The sequence below is a fragment of the Spodoptera frugiperda genome, chromosome 1, assembly GCF_023101765.2.
Source record: "Spodoptera frugiperda isolate SF20-4 chromosome 1, AGI-APGP_CSIRO_Sfru_2.0, whole genome shotgun sequence".
Classification (NCBI taxonomy): Eukaryota; Metazoa; Arthropoda; class Insecta; order Lepidoptera; family Noctuidae; genus Spodoptera; species Spodoptera frugiperda.
The window spans coordinates 12,256,378-12,275,618 of record NC_064212.1 but is presented as its reverse complement, the minus strand read 5'-3'; the positions used below and the strand labels follow the sequence as shown (position 1 = coordinate 12,275,618).

The following is a 19,241-nucleotide window of genomic DNA, read 5'->3' as shown; positions in this document are numbered from 1 at the left end:
GTATTTTATTTTTTATGCTTTTTTATAAGGGGTATTTTATTTTTATGTTTCTGTATGCGCAAATATGCACAGAAAAGAAACAAAATACGGTTGTTGAAAAAAATCAACCCAAATTTTTGGATGGCAAAACTAATTTGTAAATAAAAACTTTTATAAGTGTTGCTGTTTAGTTTATGAAACGTTTTCTCCTTTAAAAATCTTAACTCCGACTGTATACGTCAATATTGATTACGTGGAGTTAAATGCCCCACGCTCTATAATTCACCCTTTATAATCACGAACAAAAGCACGCAACAAATTGAAACTCTATATTGTTTTCCTTTAAACAGAAAATCGAAAGTATCCTTTAGTGCTCGCAAAAAGCTTTCACTGAATTTCGAGAGTAAAATCCCATTCAATTTTAACAGTCGAATTCACTGCGTTTTCAAAGTCTATGCGAACGCATCGACTCGGCCCGCTTTCCTTATCGACCGAGCCGGTATATGTGTCGCGAGGCAACCAGCCCCCCAGACAACCCCCGGAACCCACCCTCCTGCTGTCTCTGTTTTCCAGCTACGGACACAGAAACTACTGTGTTCAACGTTCCAACTAGACAAGTTTCCAATACTCAGTAATTTAGATGTTTAAAGTTCAATTTTGTTTAAAGTTGAATTTGTGTTCAAATCTGTTACAGTTTGTGTTTATTTTTTAGGTTAGTTTTAAGTGCAGATGTACGCACGCTACGTTGTTAACTACTATTGATTTTACGTCGGTCTACATAAGTACTAGGAGAGAATTCTTTACAAGTACATTTTCGATATCTTTCATAGAATCGTGGACACGGTAATACGTGCCGCGTCACCGGTGGGTGGCTGGAGGGATGGTTGATTCTTTTTGCATCATTTTTATGGTTTCACCCTCTGGTGTGAATTGGGCTTGCATTTATTCAAATGTACGCTCGAACTGTTTTATGTCGACTGTTCGCGGCAAATACCTTTCTTTTACGATCCAAACATCTGGTTGGTTCATTTGTAAAGAAAATGTTTCTACATTACAAAGATGAAGGTTTTTGGCCTCATTGTTTGATCTAGATATGATAAGTAGTTATACTAAAAGTAATATTACAATTACAATATTTCTACAACTGAAATGCATCTATGGATGTCTAAATCAGTGGTTTTCAAGTACAAAACTAGCAATATCGAATTTATCTTTATAGGTACGTCTAGTTACTATATTTTATCATAGAAACGTGATAAAATTGCGATAACATTTTTTCAACAACAGCTGAATTAAAATGGCCAAATGCAAGATATTGAGACTGATAACGTATGAAATAGAACGAACGGTCGTTTTCAATGACGATGATATTTTATCAGAATTTGTCATTGGACATTTTCTAATACCCATGCACGAAGCGTATAGACGGGTTTTGAAAATGAATACAGAATAATAAGTTTCGAGGGATGATACTGAGAATAATCGTGTTTCACATATAGACTGAAGGCGACATAGTGGGGTTTTAAAATATGTATGTAAGGACGTCTAAATTGTTTTCCCCGTAGCAAAAGACAAAAACCAACAAAACATTGTGAACATTTTATCTCGAAACTAAGGCAACAAGGCCGTTACTTAGTGATTTTATTGACATCCCTATATCACTGACAGCATTTATAGTTAAGGTTACAGTTTTGGTTCTTGAATACTTGATAAGACCCGCCACTGTTCAGTTTTACGTGTTGTTCGAGCCTTTTATGAGATATTTATAGCTTTATTCCATGGTACTATCGATTTTGTGTGTTCATATAAAAGGAAATGTTCTGTTTAATACACTTCTAGAAACAATTGGTGATACTTTATCAGTCTAGGATTGTAGATACTCAAATACTTCGTCATGTATAAACAGACAAATTACATTCTCATCTTGTGTCATATACATATTGTTTAGACCCTTCTCTTTACCATTTTCTAGGCACGTCTGCCCTCCAATTATCTTAATTGTCACATCACCACCGTCGGATAAAGTATTTATTTTAATAAATTCTGTGGCAAAATATTTATTCTCATTGAAAGCTTCAGCCGTGGTCATAAATCTATCATTAATACAACTTTTGGCTGTCACTACATTAAGCCCCTCTATACATCTTTCTATCTATCGAGATTTCGAAATAAACGTGGATATTTTGCTTCATAAAGATCTCTGTATAAAATCTGTGTCGTTTTTTTGGTTAGGTTTTTATCGATTGATGTTTCAGTGAAGGGGCTTAAGGGAAAAGCCTTGGTGCTGCCAGCTGTGCATATGTAATGATATGGTTTAACCATTGATTGTTGGTATCATAAGAACCCATTTCCCCAACTGGACACTTATGGCCATCGTGGGATTGTAACAACTGTCAGATTTTGGAGTTATTTTCGTTTGTTGTAGTTAGACATGTGTTTAGTAAGACAGGTATATTTATTAGGTACAGGTTTAACATTTTTCTTTATTGCCACTCGTATCAGAGTGCAATTAGTACATCTGTACCTAAATATCGTTGGTTTCATTAATATATCTAGCATTAATTTACATACTATAAGACTTAATAACGAGTAAATTTTCTTAGGTGGCCTAATGTCTACAAAATAGAAACGAGGAACATTTTTTTTCTTAAAGTTGAATTTATTTTAATCAGGTTCGTTCATTATAAACTTTATCTTGGTAGTGAGAGCGGTATCGTTAATATTAATGAAATATTTTTTTTGTAACTTGTGTAAATTTGCATACGGTGGATAAGGTCTTCTAGAGGTCCTCTTTAAGGCTACGCTTTTAATAATATTATTATAAAAAATACTTTGTATTGTTTTAGAGTATTCATTTGTTTAGATAATGTTTTAAAATAAAATGCTCGCACTTTTTAAAGATATTGAGGCAGAAAACTAGAATGTAATAACATTTATTTTGAGGTATAACAAAAAAGTCGGTGTTTATTGGGATACTAACTATTTTAGTCGCTGTTACAAAGAATATGAATGATGATCGGCAGACATAAGCTACGATCGGCGTACGCGCCCACAGATTAAATATTACGCACAAAAACTCATAGGTACCTGCGTAAACTCGTTCGTGCCAATACGACCTCTATTGTTATAAACATAAATTAAAATGTGCTACAGTGTGCGTAATAAAACACCTATAAAAACTAACAAGGCATAACTCACACACACATTGGTGAAAAAGTATTGAAAAAAAAAAGAACTTTTCATCACGCAGGTTTGGTCGAAAAATCAAGGTGTTGCTGCGGTCGGCCAAACATCAGCGGAGGGGTAGAGTGGAGCCCCCCCTCTAATGCCGCAGCGGGGCGCCCCCCCTCCCGCACAGTCTATACTCGAGTGCATTATACACGTAACCCTCCCCAGCGGGGCCCTGGAATCTCCAGTATAGTTGTGCATATTTAGTGTAGGCCTAATTTCTGCGTCCCCCATCGCATGTACCCCTATTGATTTGCGAGGGATGCGGCGGAAGGGTTAAATTTACCTTTGCCAAAATTGCTCAGTCACGATGATTGAGCGGTTTCGGTAATCAAAGAGATCGATCGTGTGCAGTAGGGGCTTTTTCGTTAATTTTCTGTTCAGCGACACATTTTCCATGGGTTTAGGTTTAGCCGCTTTGAGCTTAAATTTAGGTACTAACAGTACCTAGGGCTTACGTGTTTATTCATACCGCTTTGTTATGTAGGTTGACGTTGTTCAAATGTTTGTATTCCAGTAATTAAAGCAGACAGTTATTAATGAAATTGGAAGCGTATTTTCAAATAACCGTATTGAAGTAAGGGGGATCGTTTTCTTTCATTTCAAACGTGGCTTGTTTGTTCAGATATGTCAAAGACAAAGGTTCCGGAGTACTTGCTTCAAAGACTCACAGATGTTTTCGTGACGTCTCTCTTAAACATTTTTTCTTTGTGAACTTCCGTTACACTATCGAATTAAATATTATTTAAATGAAAATGCCGACAGAAGAGTGAATGGCGACCCATTCTTTCGTAATGCTAGACCAAAACTAGGCCTCAAAGTAGCGCCTACGTTTGACTACTTTCGACATAACGGTCTAGAATTTACTAATGCGATTATCGATCCAAATACTAAACAAGTTAGCCTAAAAATGTAATTGCAGTACTATTAACAATCGCCACACGTACAGAAACCGAACGTCCGAAACGGTTCACCTAGTTTTCCAGCCGCCCCCACTCCGTGCAAGATTGATTTTCTCTCACGCATTTCGCTTGCACTTTCAGTAGGGGTGCGTGTTTCTGTCTCGCTCCCGCGAGCCTGTGCCTCCCGCGCCGACCTTGAATTCGGGAGGCACACCCAGCGGGTGGATGCGTTGTCATACACTGCGTGCGTGCGTGTGTGCGGCGGCAGTGGGATGGGGGTAGCCGGCCTCCCCCCGTGATGTCGTCTTTACTTGCATCCGGGCTTTGAAGCTTATATCTACGGGTGGGGAACTCAATTTTCAATTTGATTTCGCATTCGCTCCGAATTTTCGGCTTTCGCTCCCGGATGTTGGGGAAATCGCAGATGTTTGTGCTATTTTCGTGGTTTTTTTTTTCTTTTTTTCGTCGTGTTTTTTAATATCGGTCCGTTTATTAATTTTATTACGCTTTACTCAATTTTCATTGACTTCTCAATTTTGTCAGTGATTGAATTTTTAAAGTTGATATAAGCTTTTAATGGACGAGACTTGTGTCTCGAGGGATTATATTTTTATGTTCTACAATATTTTTTAAGTTTTCAAGAAATTCATCTGGCGTATCATTTATTTTGATTTAACAGAACAATTCGATATAGTTCATGTGTATAAATAATATTTAAATAAAAGGTATGAGTTTTATCTGTGTCTTTAGGTACCTCATACCGAGGGATGAGTCAAAAGTACGTGCACGACATCACGTCATCCCATCACGACAAAATAGTATATTATTAGGTACCTACGACTAGTTCTATTGAAATATCTGTCAACTTCCGTCAATAATAATAGCATAGTTATTCGATTTAGTTTTATAACGAAAATATTATACTTAGGAAAAATGAACAGAAAGTTTATATAACATATTCTTATGAAGTTTCAACATCGATTCTTCGAAGTGTTACGCGTTGCAATAACATAATACACACATTGTTTACTTGACAAACAAGTATGATTATTCATGTACCTACAATCTACATTACACATGAATAATAAAATTTTATGAATAACTAATTGTCACATTCTTCCCTATTATTGTGCGAAAGTGGTTAATAAAAAGCCACGTTTTACTAAACAAGTTGCCAATACTGAACTACTGGACACAATGTTTTTGATTCTACAGGGACATTTCTATGGGAGCTGTCTATTTCTATGTTCCGCAGACGACATTTACGGCCTATAAAAGGATAGAAGTTTATTGTTTCGTAAATGTCCTGATTTCAATTTATAGCTTGTATAAAGTCATTGTTAGAACTAAAATAAAATGTAATCTCGTTTTCGCCAAACTGGCTACATTAAAAAGAACAAGTAACTCACTGTGCTCATTCACAAACGTCAAATACAGAATGACAAATAAGACATTGTAACTATCTCATTGTTAACACGAAACGTTACGATTCAATCAATAGTCTTGTCATTGAAAATGGTATGATATCATTGAATTTTTAAAGGTGCTCTACATAAAAGAACGGCTCGTAGTCATCCTTTTAATCTATTCAGTTGGTGTTGACCTATTTACACGCCGCTCTGCGCTGCAATGTCGTATGGTCGCAGGGGCCCTCCAGTCATGAGAACAGCATGTTTGGGTTAACTCTCAGTTGAATTGGGACGCACCGTGACGATAAAGCTGAATTAAATAATGATAAAATTGTACTAACGCGTTTGGGTTCCAGTAATGTAATAGATGAAGTGAAAAACAAAAAATAAAACGTATTTCTGTATAAAAGAGATGTTTGATATTATTTACTGAATCGTAAACCGCAGGAATATTAAAGGTCAATGCAAGTTTGCGCTCGCGACCTAGAATTTTACGCAATGTGACCTTTTTAAAACATATTTTGAGAATTTAAAATTGTTTCATTCACAGCCTCGCTACGAATATCTGAAAAATATTTTCAATGGAATATTTGTTCAGCTTTTTTTAACCTTTAATTATTATTAAATGGACTTATTTGACACAGAAATCTAAATCAGAATTATCATAACGTATTATATAGCGTTCGTGGTGCACACATGCTTGATAAGCGTTTGTAGGTCCCGAAATGGGGCCAATGTCAGTGGTGTTGCAAGCTGAGCGAGCGACCAATGTCGTTCGCTCATTTCCTCGTTAAACCGCGGCGGTGTGCGCAGACGCAGCAGTGGGCGCATGCGCGTTGTGAAACTGCAGTGACTTATGGCACTATCGTAGTGCTCACCGATGGCTCAGAAAATAGAATGGAATGTTTTGATAAGAGGCATTCATGAAATTGTAGTTCGGACCTACTTTTACATGTAACGAAATAGATAAATGGTTATTAGAAATAGGTTAACGTAAATATTTGTTTTTGGGCTTGTCGATATACGATCAAAACCAAAGTCCTTTTAATTTCTAGTGAAATGTTTAAGCATAGAACTATATTTATGCGTGAGTATCGAAAAAAATTGGTTCGTAGCAAGTACCAAATCAATAATTATTCAATCAGATAATCGAGTTCACGCGGACCTCTATCAATTACGGTTTTTTCTTCAAATTATCTTAATTTTCAAGGTTAACCGTTTCCCACGGATTTATTGGTACAGAAGTGTGTTTTTTAACAGTTAATTTATATTGTTTTAATGATTTTCAAGGACGTTTAAGGTACGGTTTGATTCTGGTACTTACAGAACTGTTTGAGTAGTCTAGAATCTAATGCTGTATTTGACGATAGGCTCTTATTACATAACAGGCGAAGGAAAACTTAAACATTGTTACATTGTATCAATAACTCTACCTACCATTTCAGAGAAAAATAAGCGTAATGTTATGTTATTCAGTGTCTCATTTCATTCATTATCCATACTCATTCACTATTCTAACATTAGGTATTTAAATTTTACGTATTTTTTCGTACACGATCCATACAAGCCTCTTCAAGGCTGAATGGCTTGTAATGCGTTTAAGATATGATCCGTCAATTTACATATATTAGACAGATATACATACAAATAGATATTTTTAAGTATACATAAAGGTTTACAGTTTTACATTTGTCTAATATTACGTCACATTTGTTTTATTTTGGAATATATTAGTGAAGAAGCTTATAGATTGTAATCCATTGTCCTTTTTGATGTGACAAAAATAATATAATATTAAATGTTTTCCTCAAAAATGCAAACTGATTTCATAATAAACACCTGAATCATAGATTAAAAACATCGATTAAAACAATACAGCAATAGCCATTTTTAATCTATTTGCACATTATCAAGTAATTAAATGCTGATTATGGACTACGTAGCGTTAATTTGGCGCCAAAAGTATCGTGACACATTCTATTTGCGGTCGCGCAAAATTGGACAAATATTTTTAAGCTAGCAACCATTATGCCTTTAGAAGTTCACTTCTAATAATGTTTGTTATTTAAAAACAGCTCTTATTACTGTGTGATAAGGTTGCTGTTTAAAGTATTTTTAGTTGTACACACGGCTGCATATCAAGCTACACAATACCAGTATAAACTGACCGTTCGAATGTGCGGAAAGGTGAAACAAAGCGAGACCATGATATACTGGTTTTCTAGCTCAATTTGTAGTGTGTACTATTATTTTTTGTGCTAGGTTTAACGTGATATTATATAACCTGGTTTTGTATCACGAAGGGCTTGAGGCCCTGTCTGATACTAGATTAAAGTAGATAAATCGGATTAATAATAGATGGATCGTACTATCCGTCGTGCTGCCGTACTTATCTATTATTTAGAGCTTACTTCGTGATATAATTCGATAGCTAATATTACTATGTACTAGTACATAGATTTAATCATATGTTTCAGCTACTAGATTTAGTATTATTACCTATATGATTTAGCTGTTCAAAGCCATTAGATGGTTGTATTATGTATAATTCTACAATCATTTTATGTTTTAAATCATAATCCTTTACATTATTTTAATGAGTAGGCACACACAAAAAAAATATCCTACTCATTATAATTTTATTACCACAAAAAACTACTCAAAATGAGGTGTTGTGCAATAATTAATATTTATTTAATGTATATTTATTCTTGTACTTAACAGGCTGGGTGAGTTTGAGCCTATACGAAAAATTGTCTTGATTTGCCACGACCTATTAATATTCTACAACTGAGTTAAATAGAATATAAATAGATTGTCATGAGTACGTGTTCCGTCGCCGCCTGCACACAAAACCGACGCGATAAAAACCCGAATTAAAAAAAAAACACGTTACGTTTCTATGTAAAAGATAATAAAATGTATTGAATCTACTTTTTACTTCATTCGGCTCGAATGCTAAAACCGTAGCAAAGTGCTACGAAGTTTCGTAGCGAAAATCAATCTCGTAGCACTCGTAGTACCTAGGTATTCTAGATTTTGCATGAACGAATAAGTGGCGTAGCAGCGTCGAAATTAATTCAAAACACATTATTAGTGATGGTATTGAATATTAAAACTATAGTTTATATAAATTTTTCACATTCTGCAGTTATTTTTGTCAATAATATAAGAGATTAATAATAATATAACACCCAACAAAAACGATCGAAGAACGAGGAAGTATTTGAAATAAATCTGTGGGCGGGGCTTGTAGAAGCGAAGCGGCCGTGCAACGCTGTGCCTCATCGATAGGCTGGTTGCATACTTGCGTTTAAAATAATATTTGGAACGTTACAACATTAGTAGAATTGGTATAGTATAGTTATGTTGTTATTTTAAATAATGAAATCATCATAGATCGAGATAATTAAATTTAATATGTAATAATAACTAGAAAAACCTTCATTATTTGTGTAAAATAACTTTTCCTCTTAATAGTTATATATAACTATGCTCTAGCTCTAGCTTATCTATACTATATATTTTATAATATTAATATTTGAACGCATTAATCTCCGAAACTACTGATCCGAATTTAATAATTCTTTTTTCCTTGGATAGTCCATTTATCGAGGAAGGATATAGGCTATAAAACGTCACGCTAGGATCAATAGGAGCCGAGTAGAGAGGGTGAAACCTAGAGCAATAACAAAATTATATAACTAATGCCTTTATATGGCTTTGCTTGGAGATACAGTTGACCAATTAATGCGTTAATTAAAGTGTTTCGTGCGTTAGACTTTATCAGGGAAGGCTTATAAGGTAAATTAATATAATTAACGCCTACTAAATTATTATATTTTAGGGAAAACGGACATTTGTAGCATCATATTATGCGTTCTATAGTAATCGTAGTTTGATAAGTTCAACTACACTACTTACTAGTTATTTAAAAATGTACATTGTAAATAATATCATGTAATGCTTTTGTAAAATTAATGCAATTCATATAATAAATGTTTTCTAGTCTAGTCCAGTTTTAAAAAATAAATACAAAATAAAAGTGACCATTTATAAAAGATAATTAAAATTAATGAGAAGCGCGAAATAAAAAATAAATATTTTATTCAAATACTTTAATCGATAGGAATATCGCCATTACTGTGTCATTGCCAGTTTTATTTGATGAAATACGGTAAAACAATGAAATAAATGTAGTCTGGGGTTTGACCACAAACTGCTATCGATCGTATAATCGTAGTGCGTGCGGCCGGCCTTCCGCTGCGCATACGACCGCGGGTCCAAGGCTAACCGTATTTTGTTCCGCGCTCCGCGAGTAGTGACGTAATAGTATAAGTACTCCGGCTATCTATAGTGCGACCGGCAGATACGTGTGGCCTATATCGATACAATAGGAACTATAGATAATAATATACCTGTACTATTTTATAACCGTGCAAGGGCCTAGTTGCGAACCCTGTGGCATTCCAAGGGAATTAACAAAATACTATTATTTTTCAATGTAACGTTTTGTTTAGCAATCTTTAATTTCAAATACCTAATTATAACACTCTAATAAACCTTAAAATATAAAGTATAATAAGAAAAATGTAAGATAAACGTGTATGCAATAAAGTATTAGGTTTATTGCAACTATGGTTATTGTAACGCCATCTATGATTGCTAAAGTGAACTAAACCACGTACGAACGTAACCACGCTAACAAAATGAATCATTATGAATTGTTTGATAACTGCGCCCGAGTTTTATATTTTTAAATATTAATTATAAACTTTAAACCTACTGAAATATTTATACATGTACTTAGACGAACACGTTTTAAAGGACTTTTGTAAATGAATTAGTGAAACAGTTTAGTTAAGTTCAGGTTATGAGTGTTGCTATCGTATTTGACCTATTTATTTCTAGTAGGACAAGGTTAACTGAAGTTGTTACTGCGGGATTTCTTCTTTGTACAGAAAAGTATTGTGACAATAATGAGCTAGCAAAGTTACACTTTGGAACAAGCTACAACGTAGCTTTACTGACGGACATACTGACAGACTGTTATTATATATTTCTTTATTTGTTGACGTTTCAAAAGTACCTAAGTATATGGTTTAATCGGAATAAATGATTAAATTTTTGACTTTTAATGCATTAAATTAAATATTTGAATTAGAAAAGGCAGTTATCTAAGCATTCTCTTGTTTTCAAATTTATTGTATCAGCATCATCACTAGATTAGGATTGAAGTGTGTATTTGTAGAATGTGTAAATTATTGTTCAGCTCAATATAAAAACAAAAATAAATTCTACACCCGTTCCATAACACACGTAGTTAAGACGTTCCCCTCGTACGCTTCTCAGAATTGCTCAGGGACCATTTACCTTGACTTTTGTTTATTGTTTATTGCATCGCGTGGGCTGGGACTTACGATCTTTAATATATTTAAATGTAAAAATAGATAAAAGGGTCAACAGGCTTAGTTCAAAATCTTAAAAGACAACAAATTGTTATACAATGTGGGCTATTATTACATGTGTTTATATTAAAGCTATGTATTTCTTGTTTCAGGACGCCAATTCAAAGCTCATAAGGTGATCCTTGCAGCATGCAGTAAGCATTTCCAAGAGTTATTTGACTCAGCACCCCCAAGCCATGTGGGCGCGTGCTACGTCATCCTGGAAGCCACTACGGCTGAGAACATGCAAGCTCTCCTCGAGTTCATGTATAAGGGAGAGGTGCATGTCAGCCAGGATGCGCTTTCCAGCTTCCTCAAGAGTGGGGAGAATTTGCAGGTGGGTTAATTACTTTTCGGATTGCACAGTGATGCATAATTCATCTAAAGTTTTATTTGCTACATATTGATAACTAAATCTTAATATTGTTATTGTCTTCAGAATCAGATTTATCAAAAGGAATCCATGCGTAAAGGCCAAAGTTATAAAGTGTACACACGCATACTATTTACTCTATACGTCAATTGTATTACCATATGAATACATGATAATTTATTCAGGTGCTACAAAAGCAAAACTGTCCTAATTTCGAATTTTACAATTTCAGGTCAAAGGCCTGTCGATGGAGATGTCTCAGGATGCTTGGGTCAAGCAACAGACCCAGCAGAACTCTGGAGACCGCCATCAGACTCGCATAAAGACCAGTCCGGTGTCAGGGTCAGGCAATTGTGAGGTGCAGGAGTCAGCTGCTCCCTCCTCACACACAGCCACGTTTGCTCCGATCATGCCGCAGTATGGTATGCCGATTCATGGCAGCGGCAGCATGGGGCGGTATGCCCCGCCGGCGCACTTGCCTATCCACGCTGGTGGACACCGCAGACCAGCGCCACCGAAGCCGTCTCCGTCTCAAAGCCCACACGCAAGGAATTACAGGTGGGCACTAAATCTTAGTCTTACTAGGAAAGGAGAAGAGGGTAGTTAAATTCCAAATCTTTAAAAAAAAATGCTAAATGGAAGTATACGTATTACTAATACGTCTTACATTTCTCCTCGTGTAGCCCAAAACGTGCAGAGAGAAAAATTAAATGAACCTTTAAATATTCATAGCCGTTTAAGACTTGACACAAAAATATTCCATAGTTTTTCATAAAATGAAATCCAATATCTTTTCAATCAATATTCACTTATACAACTGGCGCGGAATAGAAACCGAATATTTTATCGAATCCATTGTCTTCGTTAAAGAATACAAATATGATGCAAATATTGTTTTAGCCTTGGTCACAAAAAAAACATTTTTAGTTCAGTGTAATAACGCATTATGTGCATATCTGGAAGATATCGTTTTCGAGGTCACACCTGATCAAATAAATCTCAAATTGATTGAACTACTTTTTTTCGGTAGTTAAAGGATACAATTTTTGGGTAAAGTTTCGTTTTTTTTTTATATTATTTTGATAACTGTAATAACTTTTGCAACCTCCGGTATTGGGTGGACGTCAACTTCTACAAACTTTTTGGATCAAGGTAATTAAATTAATTGTGTTGAATGCTCAGATTCTTAACAAAAGTTGCTTGTGATTCCAGGCAAAGTTCATCTTCTTCGCACTGCGGCAGCGTTGCTGACGAGCCCGACACTCGTTCGTCGCCCGGAGCTGGAGCCCGCTACGAAGAGAACCCCCCTGACTGCACATCGACCCACGGCAACCCCATCAAGAACAACGGATACGAACGCAGCGCTTCGGCCAACGACGACATGCCTGAACGCTTAAACAATGACCAAGGTGCTGAAGGTAGGTTTTAGAAACTTATGTATTGGCGTGATGATTTGGAAGAGGGGAACTAATTGGATATCAATAATTGTACTAACAGAGCTTATTGGCCAAAACAACCTCTTGAAGAGGTTCAGTCAAAATTACGTCGGCTGCTATTCTTTACAGCTTTCGACAGACCTCGTGCTATCATGTCAGCTCTCTAACATCCTTTGCTGAAGATAATACAATCTGTGACTGCTGCAAAGAATGGTCGTCAGCGAATTGTCATCTCATAAATTTCATTATCATTCATCCTCATATTCTTCCATAATCACCACGCATGGCGAAAGAATGGTTGGTGATGGTGGTATGATATTAATCATACACCCGACGAATATCGTCTTAATCACCTTTTTGGAACCTTAGGGAATCCCTGGTATCCTACAGCGGGTGAGTCAAATTCTTCGCCAACAATACACTGCTTTTCAGGATGCATGCTTAGCAGCAGTAGGTAGAATGTTTTTGTAGTGAGGTAGTGTAGTTGTGAGTTCTGATTCTTATCGAAACCAGTAGAGTTGAGCATAGAATTAACGAAAAATTTCTGTCCTTTTTATAGATTTACGGATAAAGAGTGAGAATGACTACCAGCCGCAAGGATATAACAACTCTCCGCCACCGGCGACGTCGCTACCGAACGCTAACTACCACGACAAGCCAATGGAGACGTCGCCAGTGCCGCCTAAACCGAGCCCCGATATCTGGCCTACGAAACTGCTCACAAGCAAGTCTGGAGGAATCGCTACTGCTGACGGTGAGAGAAATATTCGATTAGATACAGTAGTCTAACTGTAAATATAGATGAATGGAAATTCAATTGTGTTTGCATGGTTTTATAATACGCAAATAACAATTCCAGGTAAAAAGCTGAAATGCCCATATTGCGAGAGACTTTACGGATACGAGACGAATCTGCGCGCCCACATCAGGCAACGGCACCAGGGCATCCGAGTGCCTTGCCCCCACTGCTCGCGTACCTTCACACGCAACAACACCGTGCGGCGCCACATTGCACGCGAGCATCGCCATCAGGTCACCCCTCACCTCCCCAACCAAGGCCCCCTCCATAACCATACGCAGTAAGAACCCACGAAGTTTTGTTCTCAATCTTATTTCAACCGAACTACCTCTGCTATTTAGGACCGGCCCGGACGACTGTTTTATCTACCTCTGAACGCGTTACCATAAACTGACGGCTAACGATTGGATTACGAAGACGGTATCTATGTTATCAACTCATGGTCGGCCGAGCCGTGTCTCAAACTGTGTATAACACGCGTACAATAATATACCTCGTTGATGCATATTATGTAATCAGTATCTACCTCAGAATTTGATCTTAAGATTTTTTAAGGTTTTGAAATTGTGCGATAATTGTTACTTAATTTAATATTCATGTGTGACTTTGAATGGTTGCTCAGTACTCGTCTCTGTCTGGTACCATGTTTGAAAAATGTCGTACCTTTTATTGCACCCTCATTTCGTTTAAGTACCTTTAATATTGTTTTGCAAACTTTAGTAATATGTCCAGTTGACTGTGAGAAGAAGTTACCTTTTATAGACGATTTATTTTGTGCTCTCGGTCGAGTTATGACATAGCTTATATGAAATACCTGAGCTAGGGAATCTTAGAAATGTTGTTGAGACTGATGGTCATAGGCTAAGTGTATGTAAATAATAGGAGAATGTTGTAAACCGCCTTGGCCTAGGTTGAAACACGCGTATACCGACACTCTGTGGCAAAACTACCTCTGTTTTACATTTATTTTATTTTATTAATTACACTTACATAATGACAATAGACTAGATAAATATGATTTTAGTTACGCAATCAACATATCTGTGATACAATAGGAAGCAGGCTGTATAGTTTATTTTTTCACATTTGCCACACTGTCGATAAGGAAATATAACGGGAAAAAGTGCGAAAATATACGGAAAGTAGAGTTTCAGCAGTTTTTTACTGTACAGTGAATGAGGAACGGTTTTAGTTTTGTACAAAGTACAATTTTGCCCTAGATACATAAGTAGTTAGGTAAAAACGTGTTATTAAAAAAATTGCATGTAAGGTTCGATGCATGAATGTGTAAAGCAAATCCATCATTGTCGTTGGTAACAGGCTCGCCTGGGCGGATGTTACTATTGAGACCAAATAATTATATGTTTCAATGGGATGGTGTCGATTTTAACATTCCGTTATATAAAGATTTTTTCGTCTTAGTGCATTTATATGAAGGCCACTTACTACTTTTATATTCCTAGTCATTTCAAGTGCAACCAGTTGAGATTTTTTAAAGAAAATAATTATTTAAATGATAAATGTAGGGGCGTCTGCCGGCGTCTTGTATTATATTTTGTTGTGTTGACGCGGGCGGCGCCCGAGTGTAATACTTCATATGTTTACATTCAGTTGCAATAAATAGTTTAGTTACATAAAGCAGATGGTACAGTGCCAAATATCCTCAAGTTTAAGTTCACATCGTATTATTTATTTTATTTTTTGTTAAGTGTGAATGTAGCGACTGTGTGTAATATTCCTGATATTTAGGAATAAGTTGCATTCATATTTATTATTATATTTATATTTTAGGATACACGTTTTATTGAATATATTTATGACGAGAATGATTTATAAAGGCTCAGTGACTTGTTTTTTTAAATATTTAGTTTCTGTTGTTTAGTACCATTTGTAAGACTGCGTTTTAGTTCTCTTTGAATGGTAACCTCGTTTTCGTTATGAAATGCAAAAAAAGTTCTATTCATATATTAACAAATTGTATCTGTGTGTCATATAATAATGAGAATATATTTATATTGGAAATAGATAGTGTAAATGTGCAAGTGGAATACATAGATTTAGTAGTTGCATCTGTTAGCAAAATATTTAAATAGAAAATTTTATCCGTTACCGTAGTACTACACTTCCCAAGTAATTGTTGTTTGATATATGAATAGAATTAAGTCTACTAGTAGTATCAATAGACCGAATAGAAGCTATAATAATATACAGTGGATATCAGAATATTTTTATATCCGAATAGACAGGCTATTTTTAAATCTATTTGTACACTATACTAAATGATATTTATATTGAGAACCTCTATTTCTAAATAGTAATGAATTTCGCCAAATACATTAAAGAGTAAATCTGAATTGATTTCTGTATCATTCAAAGTTGGGTCATGGAAAGGTAGTAGAAGTGGCAAGAGTTCACAGGCTTCGCTTATTTTTAAAAAATAAATTTATCTTAAGAAAAATGAAAAACAATAAAAATATTATTTTTATTTGACTAATGACAAACGGATTGACGTTAAACTTTCTCAGACGGGCATTGTGAATGAGCGAGTGAATAGCTGTCGTGGTTCCGAATTGAAAAATTAAAATATTTTTATTAAAATCCAAAAAAAAAAAGAAAAAATAGCACATAGCTGTTTGAGGGAAGGGCCCGGGGGAACAAATGTCGATTTTTCGAGAATTATCGCACAGAAAATTCCTTTTTTATTTTATTTTTTTGTCTGTGACCTCTCTTGGACTTGGTAGGGTGGTGTTGAACCGATTAGTTTAAGTTGCATTGCTTTGCAACGCTGCACGATGTGACACTGTGCCGCAATCTTATAAGACAATGATCTATAATGTATTTGCTCTGTTGCGTTGAACATCCACGAACGCAGTGCCTTCAGTAACATCTAGATGGAAACGGTCTGTAGGAGAATTGGAGTGAACCACATACTTATACTTTACGTTGACCGAATCCTTTGTAACTATTGTGTAAAAATTATTATCTTTCATTTATTATCATTATCGGCATTCTTTATTAAGTGTATTAATTGTTAAGAACATGTTTTTTTTTGCTACTTCAATTGCAAATTGTTAACATTTATGTTTATTATTATTGATGAGGAAAAAATATTGTTCTATTTTTGTCTTTTCGTTTTTTTTTCTCTTATGAATTCAAAATTCATAGTTGTGATTTCTTTTGACATTTAATGTTTTTTGTGATACGTAAAAGAGAATTGCATTAATGCATCACGTTTTTTTTAGCTTTTTTCGTTTAAGTAAAAGGAGGGATTATGAGTATGTCTATGGACGGTTGCTAATGTTAGCGGTGGGCACTAGGGGCTCGTTATTTTGAAATCAATAATTGGATTTGCTTCTTTCTAAATTTATAAGGTACAAAACTTAGATTACATTAACATCATATGTCAATTTTGATTCTGCAGCATGTTTGTGTCGTTCCGCAATATTGTTTGTGAATATTATAATTTCATTTCAAGTGATTATTGTACAAAATTCAGTATACATATGGGATGTTGGATAACACGTCTAAATTAAGTTGTCGCATTGTTAAAGCTAATTAGTGGACAATTTACTAGTGGTCCCTAAATAGTTGTAATGTTATATTTGATGTGATAGGAAATTTCACATTTAGTCGGTGTATTGCAATCCCTTTTTCATTGGACTTGGCCGATCTCCCTCATACATGTGACTGTAGCTCTGGTTAGAAGGTAATGGTATAGAGAAGGTGCTTCGTGAGGATCTCACGGCGTACGAGAGGATTACGGTTGATACTCCGTGAGATCTTCACGGGCTCAGTAATAAGGTTGGATCCAACAATGCGCCATACAACAGCTTCAAGCGAGCGATGTATAAGATATAGTTTCGAGTCAAATTTCAATGTAATATTGTTAATTATAACTTTAGTTGCTTGCTGTGAGGCATTATTGCTGGATCAAAGTTGCATTTAAGTTTAAGCACATCAATTGGTTCCGTTTTGAGTTTGTATGTAGGATTTATGTTTTAGTTTACTTTTAATTTTTTTTTCTCTTTTGTGTACATAAAATCGCGAGATGTCGTGATGGTAAAGCCAAAGATTGTTACGGGTATGGTGACCCTCTGCCGTCACATGGGCTATGTAGTGACCTTACATTCAGGCTGCAGCCTCGGCCCGCGTCTAGCGCCGAACAGTTGTACACAACAAATCAAGTACAACTTTGAATGTAATTTTCTACATAGCCTTTTAGTTATAATATGTACGTTTATCTACCTCGAGGATGTAATTTAGTTCGTAAGTAAGCTTTTAAGTAGATTTTTTATATGATGGAAAATATAAGATGTTAGATTTTAAGAGTTATTGTCGAAAATTAAAAAAAAAGTAATAATAATAAAATTTAAAGTACAAATATACTACCTCAGGATTCAACTACCTATAGTCATTGTCAAATTCTATAACTCCCACAGATGTATTTTATGATATATAAATTAATGTTATAAATCTTGTCACTATATTTCTAAATACTTGTTCTTGATAAATGCTGGTTAAATACATTTTTGGAATTTATGAAAATAGATTTAAAAATGTAAATAGGGATGGGATTCAGTTGGAATGCTATCGATAATAATATGAAGCACGTTTATTTGAATCTCTGCAAGGTAGTGAGTGCTCTCAACTCAGTGTCATGCTCAAAAGAGGATTATACATCGAGTGAGTGTCAGCGACTCTGGGACTCTGCGAGCTCGGGACGAGCTGGGTTGACGGTCTAAGCTAGTGTGTAAGTGTTAATTAGGCTAGTTGTAATAATCTCATTGATGTACCTCATTTGTAAGCACAACACTTGCGGGGGGATCGGCCACAAGTCAATATCAACGTAATCTAATTGTACCTTCCTTCACTCTCCGGAGTATAAATTTTTATTCGTAATTTTTATTATTATTAATTTTTCCCAGTTACTTTTTTTGTGTTTCATAGATGTTACTATGTTTTAAGGAGACGAAAGAAAAAAATGGAGAAATTATTGTTTGTTAGGTTTCTGCGAATTAAAAAAATGTAACAAAATTATTTTTTTGTTTTTTATTTTTTGTTTCGTTTGAGTTTTTTATTTCCTTTTCTTTACTTTTATTTTCCAGTTTGTTTTACTTCGACAAGTTACACCCGTCCATCGTGTTTAATGTTTATTATACTATATTTAAGTACATTATTTAAGGAATTGACATTTAAGTACCTAATATTCATAAATAGTTGCACTTAACTGGACAGGAAATATTTAAGTACTCATTGGATGTTTTTTATATTTTAAGGGTGCACTGTAATTGAATTGATCACGGGAGTACCTCGGGATCTCTACGAATTTGGTAAAGAAAAAAATTGTTCTTTCGCATTAAAATGTAATGTAAGTTGTAAAATTATGCTCACTCCCTCACTAGGATAGAATCACTTCTCGGACTGAACGGAAAGGTGATCGGACACCGACGCGAGCGCGATGCTAGGTTTGAGGAAACGAAGCGATCATTCAGTAATTATATTCCATTTAATTCACTTTTCATAATATTCTGGCTCTAATATATTGTCATCTTACATTCAGAATAATTTCGATGTTTCAAATAAAATGATTATAGTCATCCATGACTGTATATAGAGCATTATATTTCATATATACTTACGTATTTAACTTTCATCTTGTTAAGTTGAG

At 35.2% G+C, this 19,241-nt stretch overlaps 1 protein-coding gene across 5 annotated transcripts in view; it reads left to right on the top strand.

Annotated features, from left to right (window-relative positions):
• Positions 1-18,610, top strand: part of LOC118273024 (zinc finger protein chinmo) — a 53,301-nt gene extending 34,691 nt beyond the window's left edge. For 3 of the 5 annotated variants that reach the window (XM_035589772.2, XM_035589771.2, XM_035589767.2), the window contains 5 exons: positions 11,079-11,302; positions 11,571-11,896; positions 12,551-12,756; positions 13,334-13,528; positions 13,634-18,610. In XM_035589772.2, the coding sequence (XP_035445665.1) occupies positions 11,079-11,302; positions 11,571-11,896; positions 12,551-12,756; positions 13,334-13,528; positions 13,634-13,857 (1,175 nt within the window). In that variant the 3' untranslated portion in view covers positions 13,858-18,610. The remainder of the gene's footprint in view (positions 1-11,078; positions 11,303-11,570; positions 11,897-12,550; positions 12,757-13,333; positions 13,529-13,633) is intronic. The other 2 variants (XM_050693966.1, XM_035589769.2) reach the window with 1 other exon arrangement.
• Positions 18,611-19,241: the final 631 nt, after the last annotated feature.